We start from the raw sequence: 18,535 nt of genomic DNA, 5'->3' as shown, positions 1-18,535 counted from the left end.
CAAGACCTTGGAAAAATATCCTTGGGGACGTGGAAAGGCTGAATGGCATGGTCATAACTCGGAACATTCTCCAAGGATTGCAAATCATAGAAATCTTCTGTGGGGAAGTCAAACGGGAATATAAAAGTACGCTTCCTTGAGATTTTGGGAGGTTAATTGTGAAATGTTGAACTTTTAACACTCTGTTGACTCTTTTGAAATCCAAACCCAGGTGGAAGGAATCCCCCTTCTTTGCAACTACAAAGTAAATGGAATAACTTCCCGCATCCCAATTGCATCTGGGAACAGTCTCTACTGTGCCTAAATGAAGAAGCATTTGCAAGTTGGCTTTAAGAGCTTGACATTTGGCTGGAGCTTTGCATGGATATTCCAAGAAAAAAAAATCTGCAATAGAATGGGAGAACTCCAGTTTGTAACTCTGCTTTACTCTTTCCAAGACACATTGGTCTGAGGTAATTTTGGTCCACTCCTCATGGAACCTGGAAAGGCGTCCTGCTATGATGAAACCTGAGGAGTGGACAGAGACCCCATCTTTGAGAGGCAAGAGAGGCACTGGTAGACCTGGAGTTTGAAGCAGAGTTCTTTCTGTCAGCACAAAAGACCTGTCTTTGTTGGAAGTGGGAATAATGAAAGTTAGATTTGACTGGTCTGTGGCACTTGGCCTCATGAAACCTAAGATGATACTGAGAGGATTTTTAAAAACATCTTTAGACTTGTCCTCTGGCAATCTCCGAGGGAGTCCTGTAGGTCTTTAACCAACTTCTCTGGATCTTCTCCAAACACAAGTTTACCTCTAAAAGGTAGCTTGCTAAATGTGACTTAGAAGCCACATCAGCTGCTCAATGCCTAAGCCAGAGCCATCTTCTAGCTGACCGTGTCAAGAACTAGCTGGTGTGCTTGTGCAGTGGAGCTAACTAGTGTGGCTGAGAGCCAGAGCATACAGCAGAACATGGCTGGTTTGTACCACTGTGCACTATTGGTGGTACGCTACAGTAGGACTTGAACCAGCAACTTCTGGATCTCGGTGCTTGCTCTCAGCTGGCTGCTTTAAACATTATTTCTTTATAGCATTTGTATCCCACATTTTCGCACCTATTTGCAGGCTCAATGTGGCTTATATTGTTCCGTAAAAGGTGATCACCAATTCCGGAAAAATAGAAATACATAGTTAAGGTGGAGGAGACAGAGAGGCATATTTTCAAAGCACTTAGCCTTCCAAAGTTCAATAGAAACCTATTGAACTTTGGAAGGCTAAGTGCTTTGAAAATATGCCTCAGAGTGGGTTAGGTATTCAGGTAAAGAAAGTTCATTTTCATAATAAGAAATAAAAGCTATTGGATTAAACTTCATTCGTGATAAATTAGCTTGAACAATCAGGAATATTAAAACTTCAAAATCGTGATTAATTAGTATGGACAATCAGGAAATAAAGAGTTATGTTTTGTGTAGATCCGGTGTAAATTTTATTAACTGGCATTTAGGATGGATTATTTTGGTATACTTTTTTGAATAGGTTGGTTTTCAATAATTTACGGAAATTAATTACGTCATGGGTTGTTTTTATGGATTTTTGGTAATTCATTCCATATTTGCGTGCTTATATAGGAGAAACTGGATGCATAAGTTAATTTATATTTTAGTCCTTTGCAGCTGGGATAGTGGAGATTCAGGAACGTACGTGATAATCTAGTAGAGTTCCTGGTTGGTAGGTCTATGAGGTCTGACATATACCCTGGAGCTTCACCGTGTATGATCTTAAGAACCAGAGTGCAGACCTTGAACGCAATGCGTTCTCTTAGTGGAAGCCAATGTAGTTTTTCTCTTAAGGGTCTGGCGTTTTCATATTTCGTTTTGCCAAATATGAGTCTAGCGGCTGTGTTTTGTGCAGTTAGGTTATTCATCTACATTGAAGTACTTCTGTAATATCGCTAGCTGTCCAATACAATTAAAAGGTGCAAAAGTGCAATGGAAGCATTTAGAGACACTACAGCATATAGCTAGTGGCACCGCTTAGATAGGTGGCTGGAGCTGGTATGCAATAGTTTTGGCCAGTGTCAGTTTGCAATACCAGAGAGCACAGCTGCTGTGGAAAACCAACACAGCTAACCTTTAGCATTGTAGCGTAGTGCTAGCTGCCCCAGCCATGTAATGAACTGCTTGTGAAGCATGAAGCAGGAGCCAGTGGGCACTGTTCTTACCTCTTAACTTAAATGAACTCTGGAAGTCATGGGCCAGCTGGAGTCTCCTTTTGCCACTGTCTGCAGATTAGTTTGACCCCCGAGACAGGTCTTTTGTGCCGAAACATGGCCGTGTCGGGTTGGTTTTATGCCTTTTACAATAAAGACTTTGATGTCCTTTTTGAGTCCGCCTCACTCTTATCTGCACCCTTCTCCTCCACTGCTAACTCCAGACTCCGTTCCTTTTATCTTACAGCACCATATGCCTGGAATAGACTTCCTGAGCCGGTACGTCAAGCTCCATCTCTGACCGTCTTCAAATCTAAGCTAAAAGCCCACCTTTTTGATGCTGCTTTTAACTCTTAACCCTTATTCACTTGTTCAGAACCCTTATTTTATCATCCTCACTTTAATATTCCCTTATCTCTTGTTTGTCCTGTTTGTCTGTCCTAATTAGATTGTAAGCTCTGTCGAGCAGGGACTGTCTCTTCATGTTCAAGTGTACAGCGCTGCGTACGTCCAGTAGCGCTATAGAAATGATAAGTAGTAGTAGTAGTAATGTTTTGCTGTTCACGTGAGACACCTTTCCTCCTTTTTTCCCCACACTTAGAACAGCATTTAACCAACTCTGCAGCCATAAGTAAAATCTGAATAACTCACCACAGTGAAGAAACAGGTGATTTCTGGTTCCGAGGCACAAAGCACTGCAGTAAAATTCCTTGGCAGAGAATATTCCCCAAATAAAGTTTCCAACAAGAGAAACCGCAGGCTCAGACGTTTAAAAAAGCAAGAGAAGCCAAAGAGGGTAGAATTGGTGGGGGGAAGGGATCTCTCACCACCAGGTTTACACCCAAAGAGAAAGCTTTTGCTTCAGAATCTCAACTGAAACCTCAGAAAGGAAACAGGAGCTCACCACACGAACTTGAGACACTGAATGGAACCCAGTATATAGTAGCCTTATGTGGAAAAGTTCTAATGAGCTCTCTATCTCCACCTGCTGGCAGATGGGCACAACCCACAAGTATAGACTTATCCTTTGGAGACGCTAAGGAATGTATCTTTTGCTGATAAGTAATGGGTATCTTGAATACCAGACTGGCTTGGTATGTGCCAAGGACCAGGTTGAGAACCCCGGTCTAATGGAAGGTATCCAGATATTACGACATATGCAAACTTTCAAGATCACATCGGTCCCTTCTAGAAATGTGGCACTGCTTAGAAGGGACTTGTGCAGTCCCAAAAGCTCTGGATATTCCATTTGGGCGACTGACTGATTCTTAGCAAAATCACTGCTTCTGAATTTGGATCTGTTTTAGGTAAATAAATTCACGCTGTGAATAGCTCTTTCCAACAGCATGGCAGGGAAATAATGAGTTAATGAAAAACCTGTTGTAGGTTTGGGATCTTTATAGATCAGTATCCCCTGCCCCACTCAGCTTACATTCGATACACGGATGTCAAATTCACATGGTAAGCGGTGAAAGGAGAACAGCTCTGCGCTCTCCGACCTCTCGCTGTCAGCCCCATTCAGGGAATAGAAGCAGAGGACAGTCTCACTTGAGTCTCAACCTCTCACCGAAGTCCCCCAAACCAGACATACCTGGCTCCTCTTTGGAAATTCCCACACTTTTATTTTTAAAAAAATGATTATTATTATACCATCATTGTTTCCGTATCAGGCTTGTGTCACCCACTTTCAGTTTAAAGAAGCCAGAGAGACAGCGACACTCTCACTGAACTGCACCCCCCCCTCTTCCACACAGGAGCAGCACCGACTCCACACAATACTGTGTAGTAACGAGCTAGGCCCCATCCCGGTGTATTCGAAAGTCGCATGCAGCACGGGGGGGGGGGGGGAGGGGGGTCTCACAACTGGCAGCGAGGGCAACAGCGTCCACCTGTCGCTGCCCACACTTAAAACAATTTAACAGCTACAAAAGAAAAAAGTAACAAGTGTCAGGGGTCCTTCCATCGCAAACGACTTTTCTTTCACCGGGAGGATGTTCACAGTCTTTCGTACATTTCCCTGTTATTTCAGCACCTTCACCTCAGGGACTTTTAAGTTCTTCCAACGCCTCAGCACTACTTTGTACTTGTCTGTCTCGGTCTTCTCCTCCGAAACTTTTTTCAACAGGACTCTCATAACTGTGGCCGTCTCCATTTCCTTATCCTGCCCGACTATAAGATCCAGAGTGTCCCCAACTTTCACCTGCAAAAAAAACACACACAAAAGAACTTAGCAAAAACACTTAACATTTGTGATGGGAGTAATCTCAGCAGCTGAGGGCTGTTTAACTCATCTAAACTACCCCTTTGTTCCTGCCTACGACACTCAAACCAAAGCCCTCTTATTTTTTTTATTTATTACATTTGTATCCCACATTCTCCCACCAGTGGCGTAGGAAGGGGGGGCGGTCCTCCCCGGGTGCACGCCGCTGGGAGGTGTCGGCTCCGTGCTGGTGCACTGCCCTCTCTGCCCCGGAACAGGTTACTTCCTGTTTCGAGACAGAGAGAGCAGTGAACCAGAACGGAGCCGACACACCCCAGCAACGTGCAGTCAGGGCAGATCGGCCCTCCCGCCCGTCCCTCGCCGCAGGTATGCGCTCCGGGGGGGGGGGGGGCGCAGCGGCGACCCGCCTCGGGTGTCAGCTCCCCTCGCTACGGCTCTGTCTCCCACCTATTTGCAGGCTCAATGTGGCTTACATAGTACCGTAAAGGCGTTCGCCAATTCCTGTATGAACAAATACAGTAATGTTGTGGTAGAATAAGGTTCGTGTGTACAGACACACTAGGGAATCATAGAGAGGAAGAGAATCGTAGAAAGGAAGAGTTATTATATGTCCATTACGAGCTTTGGTTTCGTTGTATTGCAGGGTACAGGCATTTAAGTTGGGTCAGTAGGGTATGCCTTTTTGAACAGGTTAGTTTGGGGTTTTTTTTTTTGTTTTTCTAAGTTTCATTTCTTTTATTGATTTTCAAGACAAATACAATCAAGAGCTCACAACATAACAAGAAGTAACATTTTACAAAGTAAGGCAATACCGGAGCTCACATGTAAGAAGTAACCAGGATGCTGGGCTCGATGGACCTTTGGTCTTTCCCAGTATGGCAATACTTATAACTATCCATATCTAGGGTTAAAATTAAGTTAAGAAAAGAGAGAGGCAGAAAAGAGAAAAAGGAGGGAAGGGGGGGCTGGAGGGTACAGATCAAAGTATAAAACATGCATAGGCCGTAAAATACATCTAATTGAGTGCTCATCGCTGTAGAATGCCGAAATATGATACAAGTGGTAGCCATTTCTCCCGATATGCAGCAAAGCGAGAAGATGTCTTTGCAAGGTGTGATTCATATTTGTAGATTTGGAGCGCTAAGTTCCACCATTCCTGGTAGGTGACTTGGTGCAAGGATTTCCAATGCGAGAAAATGACCTTCAATGCTAAAGATACCATGGTGCAAACAAGAGACCCTTCACTAGGAGTCAGCAAACTTCTATAGCACTGATCCCTAAGAATCACAAATTTATAAGTGATTGAGCCACGAAAGTGAAAGATATCTACAGGCTGTGACCATATTTCTAGCCAGTATTTACGAAGGCACAAACAGTCAAAAATAAGGTGCTTTATATTACCCACTGGAGAGTGGCAAGACCAGCATACACTAGGATTAGAGGGAGAAATAACATGTAACTTATGTGGTGTCGAAAGAGATCTATGCATAAAGAAATACACAGACTGCGTAATAGTGGAAGAGTTAGAGCATCGGAAGAGGGACTTCCAAAGCTGTTCCCACAGCTGGTGCAAGAATGAATCGATGCAGGCGCCGAGGATGGAAGGGGTTCAGAGACAGGAGCGCAGATGCCAGGACACCGCAGAGAAGATGGGGGAATAGAGCAGTGTGGCACTTGGCTCTGGGTGGGCTAAGCCAAGAATGGGTGGGCCTGTGCCCACCCATTGCTACACCACTGGTTTAATGTTCGTGCAAAACTTCACTGGCTCCCTATCAAGGAACGCATAAACTTCAAAGCCCACACAATGATCCACAAGATCCTCCATGGCGAATCTCCAAGCTACATGAACAACTTGATCGATCTTCCAGCCAGGAACGGGTCCAAATCTTCTTGTACTTACCTTAATCTCCATCTCCCCACTTACAAAAACCTCAAATACAAAACCTACTATGCATCCAACTTCTCCGTTATAGGCAGCCAACTCTGGAACGCAATACCTCGACACATTAGAACAATCAATGAACACCTACCCTTCCGAAAGCTGCTGAAAACGTACCTCTTCAGACAAGCTTACCCAAATAACCCAACTAATTCTCAAACTTAACCACACTACCCATACTCCAATCTTCTCCCCCACTTCTCTCCCAATTGTACTACTCCTTACAACTGGATCATCTCTGCTACACTTCGTACCATACTCTGTTTACCTGTACCTTACTTTATGATGTCTCTATGATACTTTGTACCATATCCTGTAAGCCGCATTGAGCCTGCTACCGAGCAGGAAAGAGCGGGGTATAAATGACATAAATAAATTTGCCTTTTAAAAGGACAGCCAGGTCTTTCTTAGTATAAGTAGGAAGACACCACAAATTATGTACAGTTCAGAATATAGGGAGTATTGATATTGGGATTTTGCCAGGTACTTGTGACCTGGATTGGCCACTGTTGAAAACAGGATGCTGGGCTTGATGGACCTTCGGTCTGTCCCAGTATGGCAACACTTATGTACTTAGGATTCTGAATAGAATGTTGCTACTCTTTGGAGCTCTACATGGAATCTTGTTACTCTTTAGGATTCTACATGGAATGTTGATACTCTTTAGGATTCTAGAATCTTGCTATTCTTTGGAGTTCTACATGGAATCTTGTTACTCTTTAGGATTCTAGAATCTTTCTATTCTTTGGGGTCCTACATGGAATGTTGCTACTCTTTGGGTTTCTGCCAGGTACTTGTGACCTGGATTGGCCACTGTTGAAAACAAGATGCTGGGCTTGAAGGACCTTCGGTCTGTCCCAGTTTGGCAATACTTATGTAGTCAAGGGAAAGGGGGATGGAATTTGATATACCACCTTTCTGTGGTTACAATCAAAGCGATTTACATATTATATACAGGTACTTATTTTGTAGCTGGGTCAATGGAGGGTTAAAGTGACTTGCCCACAGTCAAACTTGTCTCCAGCTAAGCCATATAGGGCAGGCTACGCATATACCCCTTATGGTTCAATATGTGCTCAGTCCCATGGGGATTTGGGGTGTGTGCTGTCGGGGTGTCCCCAGATCCGTTTTTATTGATGGATGTATTGTTAGATTTTTTTTTTTTTATACTATTTTAGGACAACCTCTTGGTTATCAGCCCTGGGGTTTGGTGTTGGGCTAGGAGCGGAACCTGACAGTCATAGGAAAGGGACAAGAAGAGCTGGTGCAAAACGCTAGAGTGGGGGCACTGAAATACATTTTCCAGCAGTGGACACAGGAGACCCCGCTCTCCTTTTGGGAGTAAAGAAATAGGTTCCAAACCCTCTGGTTAATGGAGCTCCAAGGAGTAAGAGTCCTGCACAAACATCAAAGGGAATTCCAGTGTTTGGGAGGGATATAGTCAGTCTTCGTCACCGAGGGTTAGAAGCTAAATATTGAATGTTCTAGGAGAATTGCCGAAGAAATAGTGGGATATGTTGAGTGGATTCTTGGAGGGAAAGGTAGATGTTCTGGGAGGGAAAGGTTCTTTTATTTTCACTATCCTGGTAGTGCTTGGAGACACCCACCCACAGAAGGTGATCTCTCCACAGGAGAATACAAGACAAACGAACAACCAGTGGATCCAATAAAAATCCTCTCACACTGAGTGTCTTCCTGAACAGGGTCTTTATTCAAATCTACAGAAACGACCCGACACATGACGTGTTTCGGCCGTGAAGGCCTGCGTCAGGGGTCTAGTAGTATTTAGATAGCCAAGACCTGTCGCTTCTTCCTCTTTAACATCAGCAAAATTCGCCCTTTCCTCTCTGAACACACCACCCGAACTCTCGTCCACGCTCTCATTACCTCTCGCCTGGACTACTGCAACTTACTCCTCACCGGCCTCCCACTTAGCCATCTATCCCCCCTTCAGTCTGTTCAGAACTCTGCTGCACGTCTCATATTCCGCCAGAACCGATATACTCATATCACCCCTCTCCTCAGGTCACTTCACTGGCTTCCGATCGGATACCGCATTCAATTCAAGCTTCTCCTTCTTACCTACAAATGCACTCAGTCTGCTGCCCCTCACTACCTCTCTACCCTCATTTCCCCTTACGTTCCCGCCCGTAACCTCCGTTCACAGGATAAATCCCTCCTCTCAGTACCCTTCTCCACCACCGCCAACTCCAGGCTCCGCTCATTCTGCCTCGCCTCACCCTATGCTTGGAACAACCTTCCTGAACCCTTACGCCAAGCCCCCTCCCTGCCCGTCTTCAAGTCTTTGCTTAAAGCCCACCTCTTCAATGCTGCGTTCGGCACCTAACCCTTACCGTTCAGTGAATCCAGACTGCCCCAATTTGACTGCCCCTATCGGACCGACTGTTCACTTGTCTATTAGATTGTAAGCTCTTTGAGCAGGGACTGTCTCTCTTTGTTAAATTGTACAGCGCTGCGTAACCCTAGTAGCGCTCTAGAAATGTTAAGTAGTAGTAGTAGTAGTAGTATTTGGTGCAAGATCGCCTTGTTAATCAGATGCATATCAGCACATAAACTGCTAACAGAGATACCTTGTGCGATGCGCTACTGACCTTATCTGTTATACACTGGAAAAAAGCATATGACAGAGAAGGTCAGTGTCAGGATTTCAGTAGCGCATCTATAAAGAAGAATGTTTTATAGCTAAAGGTAAATTATTCCTAAAAAAGACTGCTTGATATGAAAATGATCCCTCTATTAATTTCTTTAAATGAACCTCTTTAAATGGAGGGAAACCTAACGCTAATTGGTCCGTTGTTTGATTAGTTCTCAATCTAGATAGAATATGAATCAATTTAGAGATGTGAATAGAAGTTAGACCATGTAAGATCTTAAGAATAAAGCAAGAAGATTTGAAGATATGAGCTTTAAACAAAAAGGTGACAAGAAATAGAACTCTTGCTTCCTTAATTGAGAGAGATTCCCGGGGGGGGGGGGGGGGGGAGGTGGGGGAGTTGGGACTTTTCATATTTATTTTGTCAGTGGTACCTGTTTAGCCATTTGGCGGTCGCTTCTTTCTTTGGTGTTAGGGTTGTCATCACTAACAAATGCCTTAAATTGGAATTGTGGGTAGGGTGAGGGGATAAAACTGTAAAAAAAAAAGTGTAATGACGGTTTGTAAGATGCTTTTCTGGTGCTCTATATGTTCTACGATTGGATTTTTTGTATACTTCTATTGCTGGATTTGTCATCAATAAAAAACTGTTAAACTTAAGAACATAAAAGAGTAGCCATACTGGGTCAGAACAATGCTCCGTCCAGCCCAGTATCCTGTTTTCCAAACAGTGGCCAAGCCAGGTCATAAGTACATGGCAGAAACCCAAATCGTGGCAACACTCCATACTACAAATCCCAGGGCAAGCAGTGGCTTCCCATGTCTGTCTCAATAGCAGATTATGGACTTTTCCTCCAGGAATTTGTCCAAACCTTTTTTTTAAACCCAGATATGCTAACCGCTGTTACCACATCCTCCGGCAAAGAGTTCCAGAGCTTAACTATTCGTTAAGTGAAAAAATATTTCCTCCTACTGGTTTTAAAAGTATTTCCATATAACTTCCTCGAGCGTCCCCCAGTCTTTGTACTTTTGGAATGAGTAAGAAAATCGATTTATTTCTACTCGTTCTACACCACTCGGGATTTTGTAGACCTCACTCATATCGCCCCTCATTCATCTCTTTTCTAAGCTGAAGAGCCCTAACCTCTTTAGCCTTTCCTCATACGAGAGGAGTTCCATCCCCTTTAGCATTTTGGTCACTCTTCTTTGAACCTTTTCTAATTCCGCTATATCTTTTTTGAGATACGGCGACCAGAACTGAATGCAATACTCAAGGTGTGGACGCACCATGGAGTGATACAAAGTCATAGTATTTTCTGTCTTATTCTCCATCCCTTTCCTAATAATTCCTAGCATCCTGTTTGCTTTTTTGGTCACGGACGCTCACTGAGCAGAAGATTTCAACATATTATTTACAACGACACCCAGATCTTTTTCTTGAGCGCTGACCCCCAAGGTGGACCCTAGCATCAGGTAACTATAATTCGGATTATTCTTTTCAATGTGCATCACCTTGCATTTGTCCACATAAATCTGCCATTTGGATGCCCAGCCTTCCAATTTCCTAAGGTCTTCCAGGAATATTTCACAGTCCGCACGTGTTTTAACAACCTTGAATAATTTTATATCATCTGCAAATCTGATCATCTCACTTATTCTGATTTCCATATCACTTATAAATAAGTTAAATAGTACCGGTCCCAGTGGCATTCCACTGTTCACCCTCCTCCATTGAGAGAAATGACTATTGAATCCTACCCACTGTTTTCTGTCCAGTAACCAATTCCTAATCCACTTCAGAACTTTGCCTCCTATCCCATGACTCTTTAATTTTCTCAGGAGTCTCTCATGAGGAATTTTATCAAAAGCTTTCTGAAATTCTAGACACACTACATCAACCAGCTCACCTTTATCCCCATTTATTCACGCCTTCAAAGAAATGAAGCAAATTGGTGAGGCAAGACTTCCCTTGGCTGAACCCATGCTGACTCTGTCCCATTAAACCATGTTTGTCTACATGTTCTGTAATTTTATTCTTTATAATAGTTTCCACTATTTTGCCCAGCACCAACGGATCACCCCTAGAACCCTTTTTAAAAATCGGCATCACATTGGCCACCCTCCAATCTTCAGGTACTATGGACAATTTTAACGACAGGTTATATATTACTAACAGTAGATCAGCAATTTCATGCTTGAGTTCTTTGAGTACTCTTGGATGTATGCCATCTGGTCCAGGTGATTTTCTACTTTTTAATTTGTCAATTTGGCTCAGTACATCTTCCATGTTCACCGAGATTTCTTTCAGTTCCTCTGCATCATCACCCTTAAAAACTATTTCCGGTACAAGCAGATCTCTTACGACTTCTTCCATAAAGACAGAAGCAAAGAATTCAGTCTGTTTCTCCACTATGGCCTTGTCCACCCCGAGTGCCCCTTTTGCTCCATCGTAATCTAACAATCCCACGGATTACCTCGCAGGATTTCTGCTTCTGATGTACCTGGTCAAACTTATTTAAAAACCAGATCTGAGAACCCAAACTTTAGTCCTTGCTGTATTTTGCTGCAGAAGTGGGAAGCACCACCCTTCAAACTGTGGCACTCGTGTCCTGAATCTAACTTTATAGGGGTCACTGTTGAGCGATGGCTGGGATTTGCTCATATTTTTACCCCCATCCTATCCCATAGCCTACGAATGGAAAATAAAGTCACTTTCAATATAATCTGTGATGCGATTTCTTGGCATCCTCAGGTTTGGCTATGGTTTATGACCAGCTGGCAGGACCGGCAAAGCATGGCTAGTGATGTGGCTGGTACACATCCCACACACTGCACTTCACTACTATTTATTTATATAGCTCTACTAGACAAAGACGTAAGAGAGAGTCCCTGCTTCACTGAGCTTACCATCTATATGTACTTGCTCTGTACTTCATACACTGCCTTTCTCAGTGCAAACACATCAAAACAGTATACAGTCCACATGGTAAGAAACAAGGAACTAAAGCAAAAGAAAAACAAACACAGGGGAAAAAAAAGGGAAGGTGAAAGATTTTGGTTAGAACTACATACTGACGTCCTTTCTCTGGAAATCAACACCGAGTTAAAAGGTTTTTCTTCTGTAATGGTTTAATATCGAACCGATAAAACAGACTTGTTTGCATAGTCAGTGGAGACGTGGGTTTGCCTCACCGCTCTTAACAAGCACTCACCGTTCGACTTTTTTTCCACAGCTTTTCCCCGTTCAGTCTCAGCTGGTTGCTGTAGAACGCTTCCTCCACTTTGCTTAAAATTAAAAAACAAATCATAATTGCTTCATCAGTCAAGCTCACAAAAAGTGTGCAATGCTCTCTTTTGCTCAGTATTTCCAAGCGCATGAGAAAACACCAGCAGCAGAAAAACACAAACTGCAGAGAAGTTATCAGAAGCCACAGGTAAAAATACTAAAGCAATTACTGACGATACAAGGAAACATTAAGTTCAAGATCAAAACTTTCCACATCTCCAAAGTGCTGCTTTGAAGGAGGAGCGGTTTACCTTCCCTTCTTTTGGTGCAGTAATTTACATGCATAACTTTCCTATCTAAAGAAAAATGACGTCCTCAACCTATCCTGCCAGGCTGCCAACTGAATCTCACCATCAAAGTGGCCCAGCAGAGCCCACCTCACCAGGCTGAAGATGCAGATCAGCTTGCTGGGGTATGCATATAACAAAGCACAAGTGTTAGAGCAAAGCTTCTCAAACCAGTCCTTGGGACACACCCAGCCAGTCAGGTTTTTCAGGATATCCACAATCAGGGGCAGACAGTTGTCAGGCCCCCCCCCCCCCCCCCCCCGGGCAGTAAAGGTCACTGGGACCCCCCCCCCCCCCCCCCCCAGCCCCTTCCACCGCAGTTGCCACCCCTCTCCCACACACTACAGACCCCTGAGCCAAAGTGAGACCTCCCTGGTCCTAACTTAAAAAACCCTGGTGGTCTAGTGGCTTCTTCGGTGGCAGGAAAGAACCCCACTCTTTCCTGCCCACTATCACTACTGTGCCCAGCACTGCTGAGACTTCCCGCAGTAGTCTTGCCAGCCACTTTTAAAACGTGCTGGCACTGCCAGGCAGACTAGCAGCAGCGGGCAGGAAAGAGTGGGATTCTTTCCTGCCCTCGCAGAGGCCAGTAGACCACCGGGATCCTTCAACATAGGGAGAGAAACGAAGCAGGTCAGTGATGCAAATCAATCTTTATTAAAGGATTAAAACCCAATGAAATGCCCGACACAGGCCATGTTTCTACCAAAAGGGCTGCATCAGAGGCTATAAAATAATAATCCACATTGGATTTTGCGGATCATCTGCCTTGCTGTTTTTTGGGCCCTTCAAAAGTAGGACGAGGGGGAGCCCACTGAGGCTGGGGGAGGGGCTGTAATTTGCGGTGGCGGCAGGCAACCGGGCAGTACTTCTGGGCCCTGGGGCACTGCCCGGTTGCCTGTCCAGAATAAATAAGATTGAGATAAATTTGAATGAACTGCCTCCACTATATGCCAATCTAACTCATGCATATTCATTGTGGATATCCTAAAAACCGGACTGGCTGGGTGTGTCCCAAGGACTGGGTTGAGAACCCCTGTGTTAGAGAAAAGAGACTGGGATATGTGAGAGAAGAAGGCAGAGTGGGCAGGGAGCCCCCCCCAAATCCATGGTCTTCTTGCTCTCTCTCTTTCCTCCCCCTATTCGGCAATGGTTCTCAACGCAGTCCTTGGGGCTAGTGAATGTATATACACCCCCCCACCACCACCACCAAACAGACAGAAAGTGCTTTTCCCTTTTAACAGTGAGTTTAGCTTGTCTTTGAACCATTGCTTTTAACCTCTTTGTGAAACTACTACTTATCCCTGGGATCGGTAGCACGGAACCCTCTTACTCTCTGGCCCTCCGCACGGAACTCTCCTACTCTCTGGCCCTCCGCACGGACCCCTCCTACTCTCTGGCCCTCCGCACGGGGCCCTCCTACATTCTGGCCCTCCGCACGGGGCCCTCCTACACTCTGGCCCTCCGCAAGGAGCCCTCCTGCTCTCTGGCCCTACGCACGGACCCCTCCAACTCTCTGGCCCTCCGCACGGGGCCCTCCTACACTCTGGCCCTCCGCACGGGGCCCTCCTGCTCTCTGGCCCTCCGCACGGAACCCTCCTGCTCTCTAGCCCTCCGCATGGAGCCCTCCTGCTCTCTGGCTCTCTGCACGGAACCCTCCTGCTCTCTGGCCCTCCGCAGGGAGCCCTCCTGCTCTCTGGCCCTCCACACGGAACCCTTCTGCTCTCTGGCCCTCCGCACGGAACCCTCCTGCTCTCTGGCCCTCCGCAGGGAGCCCTCCTGCTCTCTGGCCCTCCGCACAGAACCCTCCTGCTCTCTGGCCCTCCGCACGGAGCCCTCCTGCTCTCTGGCCCTCCGCACGGAGCCCTCCTGCTCTCTGGCCCTCCACAAGGAGCCCTCCTGCTCTCTGGCCCTCCGCACGGAACCCTCCTGCTCTCTGGCCCTCCGCACAGAACCCTCCAGCTCTCTGGCCCTCCGCACAGAACCCTCCAGCTCTCTGGCCCTCCTACTCTCTGGCCCTCCGCACGGGGCCCTCCTACACTCTGGCCCTCCGCAAGGAGCCCTCCTGCTCTCTGGCCCTCCGCACGGGGCCCTCCTACACTCTGGCCCTCCGCACGGAGCCCTCCTGCTCTCTGGCCCTCCGCAGGGAGCCCTCCTGCTCTCTGGCCCTCCGGACGGAACTCTCCTACTCTCTGGCCCTCCGCACGGAACCCTCCTACTCTCTGGCCCTCCGCACGGAAACCCTCCTACTCTCTGGCACTCCGCACGGAAACCCTCCTACTCTCTGGCACTCCGCACGGAAACCCTCCTACTCTCTGGCACTCCACACGGAACCTTTATTCTCTCCCACATAGACTATTGTAACGTTCTATAAATCCAGGCCTATCAACGAAACTGATGTCCTCTAGATAGACCATCAGTCTGACACAATCATCACAGCCAACACAGACCAATCAAACCCCTGATTTGAGGAATTCTGCGACTTCCTTGCTCACCTGTCTGCCCCTGGTGTATAGGTAATTTAAAATGTGTGACTGGACACGTTGCACAACATTGCAATATGTATCATGGACATAGCAGAGAAAAGCTTCCTTTTTAATGATCATTTAACTGATGTAGTGGGTGTTCAAATATGGTTCTTGAAAACTTCTAGGCTATACAAGAAGCTATGCAAATTAACCTGAATCTTAGAATAAATGTATGCAAAGAAATTTCATCAATAATCAGTATGGAAATCCTAAAAACTAGGTCTGCTCAGGATCCCAAGCAGACTGCACAGAGGATTTCCTTTTATCAAGGGTCACAGGAAAGCCCGAAAGCACGTGTTAAAAAGCACAGGTTTATCATCATAAAGCACTTACTGCCTTGAAATGTCCAATCCAGCCTTCATGACGACATCGTACCGGAAAGACTGAATTGCTTTGCTAAGGTCTTTGTAATCCTTCGGCAAGCTCGGGTCCTCCTCGGCCTCATCTTCTATGTCACTGCTGTCCTCTACCTCTTCGTCTTCCTCCTCCTCCTCCTCCTGCAACATCCGTCTGGTGTTCTTCTTGGAGGTCTTGTTGCTTTTAAGTCTTGAAGGACAAATGGCAAACTCCCATGGGTGCTGTATCAGAACCCCACCAGCGTTTGCAGATAAAGCACTGCTGAAACGTGCTGTGTAGCTAGTCACCTTGGAGGGGCGGCAACGAGGCGAGGAGAATACGCACCGGCTCCATGATGCACACAGTTTACGTGATGGGCGTGGTTCCCACAGTGCCAACCAGGTATTCAATTTTCTAAACGCACCAAAGGGCAGTCTGAAGCCAGTCATAGCATAGCCTGCAGAAATAAATAGATGCTTAGTGACTGCACGTTAATGACCTATTACAAGACAGCAAAAAAGAGGGGGTCCAAAAGCACACAAAATGTTTATTTATTATTACACTAGTAAAAAAGGCCCGTTTCTGACACAAATGAAACGGGCGCTAGCAAGGTTTTCCTCGGAGTGTGTATGTTTGAGAGAGTGTATGCGAGAGTGTGTGTGTGTGTGAGAGAGAGAGAGAGAGTGAGTCTGGGTGCAAGTGTGTCTGTGAGAATGAGAGTGTGTGCAAGTGCGTTTGTGAGACAGTGTGTGTGAGAGTGTGTTTCACACAGATACAGTGTGTGCGAGAGAGAGAGTGTGTGTGAGACACAGACTATCTTTGAGACTGAGTGTATGAGACCAAGAGAGTGTGTGACTGTGTGACACGTAGAGAGTGAATGTGATACAGTGTGAGACAGAGTGTGTGAGAGTGAGAGAAAGACATTGCCTGTGAGAGAGAGCGTGTGTGTGACAGAGATACCTCCCCACCCCTCTCTTGGGTCAGGCCCCCCCTCCCTCTCTCTGGTTTCAGGCCCCCCCCCTCTCTCTCTGGTGTCTGAGTGTTACTGTGCAGGACGCTGAGCTCTGGCTGTGCTTCAAGGAACTGACCAATCCTAATCCTAATAGAATGCACCTCCAACATTCTGAAGCCGAGAAACCTTGTGTGGTTGGTCACTTCTGCTTGTGACGAACCCGGAAGTACGTGATGTCAATTCAGGAGATGGATACAGAGAGCAGGAATGCCTCAGCCATGCAGTCAGCTTCAGAATGTTGGAGGTGCCTTTTATTATATAGGATTTGTACCCCGCGCTTTCCCACTCAAAGCAGGTTCAATGCGGCTTACATAATAATATGGATTACAGAGTATTGATAGAGAAGGTAAAATTATGTATAATCATACCTGATAATTTTCTTTCCATTAATCATAGCTGATCAATCCATAGACTGGTGGGTTGTGTCCATCTACCAGCAGGTGGAGATAGAGAGCAAACTTTTGCCTCCCTATATGTGGTCATGTGCTGCCGGAAACTCCTCAGTATGTCGATATCAAAGCTCCATCCGCAGGACTCAGCACTTAGAGAATTACACCCACGAAGGGACACTCTGCCCAGCTCACCACCGCCGAAACGGGGGAGGGGAATTAACCCAGCTCATCCCCACACAAGTGGGGGAGGGGAATCCGTCCAGCTCATCCCCGCGGAGCGGGGGAGGGACACCACACCCGCCGATGCGGGGGTATCTGGCTTATCCTGCAACCGCAACCGCGGGAGGAGCTGACTGACCCTAACACCGCCGAAGCGGGAGGGGTACAAAACTGCCCTACAGCCGCACGAAGCGGGAGGGAGTGCCGGCAGAATTTTAAGTCTCAATCCAGCCCCGTAAAACGGAGGGGAGAGGAATGCAGCAGCTCACTGTAACACAAACTCGTCTTAACTCTTGAAGAATCCAAGTGAAAAAACTTGAACACGAAGTCTTTCTGAAGTAACTGAAGACTGAACTTGAACCTGAAATGCAACCAGAATAAAAACAGTACAGATATCTGGGAGGGGCTATGGATTGATCAGCTATGATTAATGGAAAGAAAATTATCAGGTATGATTATACATAATTTTACCTTCCATATCATCAAGCTGATCAATCCATAGACTGGTGGGATGTACCGAAGCAGTACTCACCCAGGGCGGGACATAGAAATCCCTGACCGCAACACTGAAGCTCCAAACCGGGCCTCCGCCCGAGCAGCCACAGTCAAGCGGTAATGCTTGGAGAATGTATGGGCCGAAGCCCAAGTTGCCGCCTTGCATATCTCTTCCAAGGAGACTGAACCGGCCTCTGCCATCGAGGCCGCATGAGCTCTTGTGGAGTGAGCCTTCAGCTGGATAGGCGGCACCTTCCCCGCGGCCACATAAGCCGCTGCAATGGCTTCCTTGACCCATCTTGCCACTGTAGGCTTAGCAGCCTGCAGACCCCTACGAGGACCTGCATACAGGACAAACAGATGATCCGATTTCCGGAAATCATTGGTCACTTCCAAGTATCTGATGATGACTCGTCTCACATCCAGATATTTAAGAGCAGAGTACTCCTCTGGGTAGTCCTCCCTACGAAAGGAAGGGAGACAGAGCTGCTGATTCACATGGAAGCGAGAAACAATCTTGGGCAGAAAGGAAGGCACTGTGCGAATAGTCACTCCTGCCTCAGTGAACTGCAGAAAAGGCTCTCGACATGAGAGCGCCTGGAGCTCGGAAACTCTTCTGGCTGAAGTGATAGCCACCAAAAAGACTGCTTTCAACGTCAGGTCTTTCAGAGATGCCCTTGACAAGGGTTCAAACGGCGGCTTCTGCAATGCTCTTAGCACCAGGTTGAGATTCCACGCAGGCACCACTGAGTGCAGAGGAGGGCTGCAGGTGATTAACTCCCTTGAGAAAGCGCACCACATCTGGCTGCGAAGCCAGGGAAGCACCCTTCAGGCGGCCCCTGAAGCAAGCCAGAGCCGCTACCTGGACTTTAAGGGAACTGAGCGACAGGCCTTTGTCCAGACCTTCTTGCAGGAACGCCAACACTGAAGAAATTGGAGCAGTGAAAGGAGAAAGTGAGCCTGCTTCACACCACGCTGCAAAGATACGCCAAACCCTGGCGTAAGCAGTAGAAGTAGAGC

At 46.4% G+C, this 18,535-nt stretch overlaps 1 protein-coding gene across 1 annotated transcript in view; it reads right to left on the bottom strand.

Annotated features, from left to right (window-relative positions):
- Positions 1-4,040: 4,040 nt before the first annotated feature.
- The window catches only part of MTRES1 (mitochondrial transcription rescue factor 1), a 29,645-nt gene continuing 15,150 nt past the window's right edge, over positions 4,041-18,535 (bottom strand). Inside the window, exons 2-4 of the mRNA XM_030199177.1 lie at positions 15,395-15,854; positions 12,173-12,245; positions 4,041-4,386 (exon numbers count right to left, since the gene is read on the bottom strand). Coding sequence (XP_030055037.1) covers positions 4,207-4,386; positions 12,173-12,245; positions 15,395-15,846 — 705 coding nt within the window. The 5' untranslated portion in view covers positions 15,847-15,854 and the 3' untranslated portion in view covers positions 4,041-4,206. The remainder of the gene's footprint in view (positions 4,387-12,172; positions 12,246-15,394; positions 15,855-18,535) is intronic.

This window comes from Microcaecilia unicolor, chromosome 3, assembly GCF_901765095.1.
Source record: "Microcaecilia unicolor chromosome 3, aMicUni1.1, whole genome shotgun sequence".
Taxonomy (NCBI): Eukaryota; Metazoa; Chordata; class Amphibia; order Gymnophiona; family Siphonopidae; genus Microcaecilia; species Microcaecilia unicolor.
This window is presented reverse-complemented; position numbering and strand designations above follow the sequence as displayed.